The sequence below is a fragment of the Microtus ochrogaster genome, chromosome 10, assembly GCF_000317375.1.
Source record: "Microtus ochrogaster isolate Prairie Vole_2 chromosome 10, MicOch1.0, whole genome shotgun sequence".
Lineage (NCBI taxonomy): Eukaryota > Metazoa > Chordata > Mammalia > Rodentia > Cricetidae > Microtus > Microtus ochrogaster.
This window is the reverse complement of record NC_022016.1, coordinates 62,050,581-62,056,504: the sequence shown is the minus strand read 5'-3', so window position 1 is coordinate 62,056,504 and position 5,924 is coordinate 62,050,581. Positions and strand designations below refer to the sequence as shown.

Sequence of the window (5,924 nt, the reverse complement as noted above, 5' to 3'; positions counted from 1 at the left end):
TGTGTGTGTGTACACATGTGCAGGTGTGTGTACTTGTGTCTGCAGATGTGAAACATAAGAAGGGCAGGGTTGGGGGTCCTCCTCTATTCCCTCCACCTTATTCCACTGGGGCAGGGCTTCTCTCGGAACCTCAAGCTTGTGTTTCTTCAGCGAGGCTAGCAAACAGCAAGCCCCAGTGTCCTCTTATCTCCACCCCCATAGCACCTGGGTTACAATCACACCCAGATTGTTATGCCGAGGCTGGGATCTGAACTCAGGTCTTCACCACTGTGCAGCAAGCACTCCTTATCCATCGAGTCCTCTCTACAATGCTTTCTTTATTTTACCAATGCTTATCTTAGATGCCAAGTGACTCTGTCAGTTTGGAGCTGGAACAGAACTGTTTACTTTCCATCCTGAAACCAGGATGGTGTTAATTCCAGACGAAGTCACTATAAAAGTGGACACTGCTGCCACAGAAGCCTATTTTTTAAAAAAATTTTCATTCATTCATTCATTCATTCATTATTTATTTTTGGTTTTTCGACAGGGTTTCTCTGTCCTTGACTGTCCTGGAACTCACTCTGTAGACCAGTGAGGCCTCGAGCTCACAGAGATCCACCTGTCCCTACCTCCCAAGTGCTGGGATTAAAAGGTGTGTGCCACCACCGCCCAGCGAAAGCCTAATTTTTGTATGTAAGTAACTTGACTGGAACTCCCCAGATAGATAGTCTCAACTGCTTCTATTTTCTCAAAAGGGCAGTTTACATCCCTAAAAACTAAGAAGGAACATCAAGAAAATGAGAGGAAACGCCCACATACCCGGGGCTCTGCTGTAAGGATGCCAGGGGTCACCCCATCTGATGAACCTTCTCGTTGGCTCCCATCAGGATCATGGGGTTTCGGAGCTGTAGAAGGAGAAAAACCGTGAGGTGTGTACCTTCCCAGATCACCAAATAGAAAACCTGCCCCCAGCTCCACTAGCAGGGTCTCTTTCCCCACATACTCACAATGGGGCTTTGGCAGGCCTGGAACTCAGGAAACCTGCCTGCCTCTGCCTCTGCCTCTGCCTCTGCCTCTGCCTCTGCCTCCTGAGCACTGGAACTTCGCTTTCCATACCACACTGGGTTTGCTCTCTTTTCAGACAGGGTCTCACTGGGGCTGTCACTCAAGCTGGCCTCAGCCGCACACTCGGCACGGCATTCCTACCCTTTGATTAGGCTGAACATTCCCCGCTCTACAGTTCACTCTGTGACCCACTCCTTAAGGTACAAATATTTCTACCCTTTCTCCAACTTAGAAAAATTAAGACACTCTTAGACCTCATTCAGTGGTACCTGCCTTGGGGAAATGTCTCAGTACAGGCAATCAGAGGACAGCTTCCTGCACACTGTATGCCAAAGAACTCTTTTAAAGCTACCTGCTATTGTTTTTTTGTTTTTGTTTTTGTTTTTGGTTTTGGTTTTGGTTTTTTGAGACAGGGTTTCTCTGTGGTTTTGGAGCCTGTCCTGGAACTAGCTCTTGTAGACCAGGCTGGCCCCTGCTATTGTTTTTATCTCTAGTGTCGGGAGCCACACCATGTTGGGCTGCATGTGTCATGGGCTGCCATTGCGTTTGGCTGCCATATGTCATGGGCCACCTTCTGGGGTGACTACTGCCGCAATCCTAGCCATGGCAGTCCAAACGTCCCAGGGTAGGGGTGTGAGGATTAGAGCTGAAACTCTCTGCCCTTCAGACAAGGTGGAACAGGCGCACGTTTTTGGGCCTCCACATTCTATGTGTCCATCTCATCAATTGATAATAAGAAATTCTTCATTCCAGGAATGGTGGCACACACCTCCAATCCCTGCACTCAGGAGGTAGAAGCAAGGGGGTAACGAGTTCAAGACCAGCCTCTGTTACACAGCAAACTGAAGGCCAGGCTGGCGACACTATGGAAAAAAAATTTTTCTTCTTCTTTTTTCTTTTTTTATCTGTTAAGATGCTTAGCCAACGTCCCTCAGCTAGGGCATTTAAAAAAGAAAAAGAAAAACAAAACATAAAACAAAACCCAATCAAACAAAACACTTGGCTAAACACAAAGCATCATGGGTAGGAATGAAGAACTCACACAGAACATCTACTCGGCTTCCCAACTAACTACTTTGGAACAGACTAAGACTTGGGCATGTCTTACAGGAACTGACAATGTAGGTAAAAGGTGGCAGTCAGGCATCTCGCTCCTGCCACTCAGAGGAAGAAGATGACAAAAAGATTGGTAATTGTCAAAAATATTGATGAGGGCTAAGATGACCAGGAGCTTGGCAGAAAACCTGAGACTCAGAGACCTTTGATTCTCCATTTCTGAATTAGATTCCCCCAACCTCAGGAACCTGGCTGGAGCAGGGGTTGATGGTGGGGAGGCCCTGTGCCCCGGCTAAAAGTCCCGAGGAATTAGAGGTGGGAGCCCAGCATTTCCTTCACAAATATCCCCTGGCCCCCAAACCAAGCACAAGCCCCACACAGACCTTCTTATTTGTTCCCAAGGGACCACCCCTTCTCCCACCCTCATCAATCTGTTCTCACCTTCTCCTTCACACATTTTCGTCATATCCTCCCACAGCAACGGCCCCTCCTTGGCCTTCTCGAGATGGTTCAACTTCACCCAGCTGCTGGCCTCCGAGGGCAGGGTGATCAGGAGCTGCTGAGGCATGGTGGTGTCCACCTAACTGAGGGTGGCAGCTTCAGGTGGGGAAACTGCTGGAACTTTTGGTGACAGGCTTCCCAGTTGTATGGACCTCCTCAGATCATAAGCTTCCAGCCACTAAAGTTTGTTGATACCCTGCAACATCAGACAATGCAGTGACCTGAAGAACTCTGGAAACAGTGTTTCTGGTGTTTCTTCAGAAGGCCTAGGGCTGGTTTGGGTCCTCTGTACTCCCTCCCCTTCACCCATCCCCCTTCCCAGTCTCTCTCTTCCTTGTTTTCTTTCTTTCCACCCCCCGCCCCCCCTCAGGGTTTCTTTGCATAGCTCTGGCAGTCCTGGAACTCATTCTGTAGACCAGGTTGTCTTCCAACTCAGGGAGATCCACCTGCCTCTGCCTCCTGAGTGCTGGGATTAAAGATGCATGCCACCATGCCTGGCTGTACTTAAAAAAAAAAAGAACAACAACAAAAAAACTTTTGGGGGCTAGAGAGATGGCTCAGAGGTTAAGAGCACTTGTTGCTCTTCCAAAGGTCCTGAGTTCAATTCCCAGCAACCACATGGTGGCTCACAACCATCTGTAATGAGATCTGGTGCCCTCTTCTGGCCTGCAGGCATACATGCAGAGGAACACTGTACACAAAATAAATAAATTGAAAAAAAAACACTTTTATTTATTCATTTATTTGAATGTGTGCTTGTGCTACGGTGCCCAGGTGGAGGCCACAGGACAACTTCTGAGAGTCCATCCTCTCCTTCCACCACCACGTGGTCACAGGGATTGGACTCGGGTTGTAAGCCTGGCAGGCGCCCTTCCCTACAGAGCCATCGCACTTATCCGCTTTGTACGCTTAAGGAACAAAAGGCAAGAAAGGCGAGATCCAGTCTGGCCTCATGGCTGGTGGTGGCTCCTGTCTTTAATTCCTGCACTCTGTGAGTTTGAGGCCATCCTGGTCTACAGACTGAGTTCCAGGACAGCGAGGGCTGTTACACAGAGAAACCCTGGTTTGAAACCCAACCCCCCCCCAAAAAAAGAAAGAAAACATGATCCAGAATACCCATCATACAGCCAAAAGTCCAGAACTGTATCTATAACTGCAAAAATGCCATAAGATTTGGCCTCAATGCTAAAGTAACAGTGCCCTGGATATAGATGTACCCTTCAACTCCAAACACACAAATACAAAAAGACGAGCATCCAAAAATGTACAAATGTCCACGCGCCCTTGCCTGACTTCCCGCCTCATAAGCTGCACGCTCCTTCTGCCTATCTGGAGTCAAGAAAGAATCCTCGACGTCAGAACCCTGAGACCTGTACATAAAGTTCTAAAGCAGGTCAAATCTTAAGCTCGGTTTCCCCGTCTATAAAATGTGGTTGATAACTGCACTACACAGGGATGCAGTGTTGAGACAATGTTAGGCCTAGGGCAAACTCTAAGTTAATAATTAAAACCTTTTAATTTTAAAGCTGTACAATAGTATTATCTTAAATTTAAAAAAAATTATATGTGGGGGCTGGAGAGATGGCTCAGAGGTTAAGAGCACTGACTGCTCTTCCAGAGGTCCTGTCACAACCATCTGTAATGAGATCTGGCGCCCTCTTCTGACCTGCAGACATACATGGAGGCTGAACACTGTGTACATAATAAATAATTTTTTTAAAAAATTATATGTGCTTATTTATGGTGGGGTGGAGGTAACATGACAACTTTTTTTTTTTGGTTTCTCGAGACAGGGTTTCTCTGTAGCTTTGGAGCCTGTACTGGCACTTGCTCTACAGACCTGGCAGGACTCGAACCTCCCGACTGCTGGGATTAAAGGCGTGCGCCACCACCGCCCAGCTAACATGACAACTTTTGAGATGCAGTTCTTCCACCAGGATCGATCTCTGGGCATCGGACTTGGCTGCAAACGTCTTTACCGGCTGAACTATTTTTGCCAGCCCCATGGCATCATCTTTTAAAGTTTGTTTTTTTTTAATTAGAAATCTGAACTCAAAAGTTCAGCTTGAGTATCTCAGCTGATCAAACAATCCACATAGCTGCATTTTGGCATGAGCAAGCGGCAGGCAACAGACATCACCACGCACCCAAGACGCCCAGCAGCTGAAGTGAATTGTCGTTTCAGAAATAATTAAACCTCACAGAGGGGTACGAGCTCCCACGGAAATGGAGGAAATACGGTATGTCAAGTACATCCAGAGCCACTGCAGAACTGACCGTAGCAGCAAATTTGGAAACAACCCAACTGCATCATCTGCATCGCCCATTCACCGCTAAACACTTGGGAATACCAGGGACCAGGTCCAGGGGACCTGAGAGCCCACAAGCAGCTCCCCCGCATCCCCCCCGGAGGGCAGCTCTTTGAAGTCTGGGGGAGTGGGGGAAAAGGTGAATGACTGAGTATCCAGAGACCGGAGCTGGTGGAAATAGCCCCGAATATGTAAAAAGTCTCGTTACTAAGTGCAGAAACTTTCGGCTGTTCCTTCCAAAGCAGCTGACAATCACAGAAGCTTGCCGAACCCATCCTCGGAGCCCGCTACCCCGACCAGCTCTCCGCCTCGCAGCGGGGCTGTCTACTCACCGGAGGACTTCTGCAGCAGCCCCGGGCGGCGCGGGGATCCGTTCCCGCCGGCCTTCCACGCTCACACCGCGGCGCCCGGCAGGCACCGAGGCACCGTCGGCCTCGGGAACTGGAGACCGGCTTCTCTCGCTTATCCCCCTCTGCACCCGGGAGCGAGGCTCGGTGCGGACGGGCGTCCTACCCGAGCATCTCCTGCCCCAGCCGAGGAGCCCGACGCGGGCTGCGGTTCAGATGCCACAGCGCGACTGCCTCACCCCGCCCCTTAGGCCCGGGCTCCGACCCCGCGCCTCCACCCGGGACCCGCCCACCCCTCGCCGCCCGCGCCGGCGTCCTGCCCGTGGCTCCGCCCTCCCGGGTGCCGCGCCATCCAGATCCCGGAAGCCGGAAGCGGCCGGTGAGTGCCAGAGCCAGGGGCGGTGCCCGGCGGAGCTCCCGGCGCCTGTCCAGGGTCTCCGGGGCCGGGTGGCCCGGCCGGTCTTCCTGGGGAAGCCGCTTCTCCGTCACTCTTTCATTCTTCTAGCTTCAGGATGCAGCCTTAAATAGTACGCAGTTCCTGCCTTCTCCTAACCTCATTCTGGTGAAATTGATAAGTAGAAAAATAAATAGACGACGACTCAAATGGCTTCAGGGACCTAGAAAACAATAAACTTAAAAAAACAGAATTCCGGGATATGTATTT

General features: G+C 50.1%; 1 protein-coding gene across 1 annotated transcript in view; it reads right to left on the bottom strand.

The window, feature by feature from the left end:
- LOC101979951 (zinc finger protein 69 homolog) overlaps window positions 1–5,454 on the bottom strand; it is a 16,721-nt gene extending 11,267 nt beyond the window's left edge. The window contains exons 1-3 of the mRNA XM_005353421.3: window positions 5,246–5,454; window positions 2,545–2,800; window positions 802–887 (exon numbers count right to left, since the gene is read on the bottom strand). Coding sequence (XP_005353478.2) covers window positions 802–887; window positions 2,545–2,671 — 213 coding nt within the window. The 5' untranslated portion in view covers window positions 2,672–2,800; window positions 5,246–5,454. The remainder of the gene's footprint in view (window positions 1–801; window positions 888–2,544; window positions 2,801–5,245) is intronic.
- Between the last annotated feature and the right edge of the window lie 470 nt (window positions 5,455–5,924).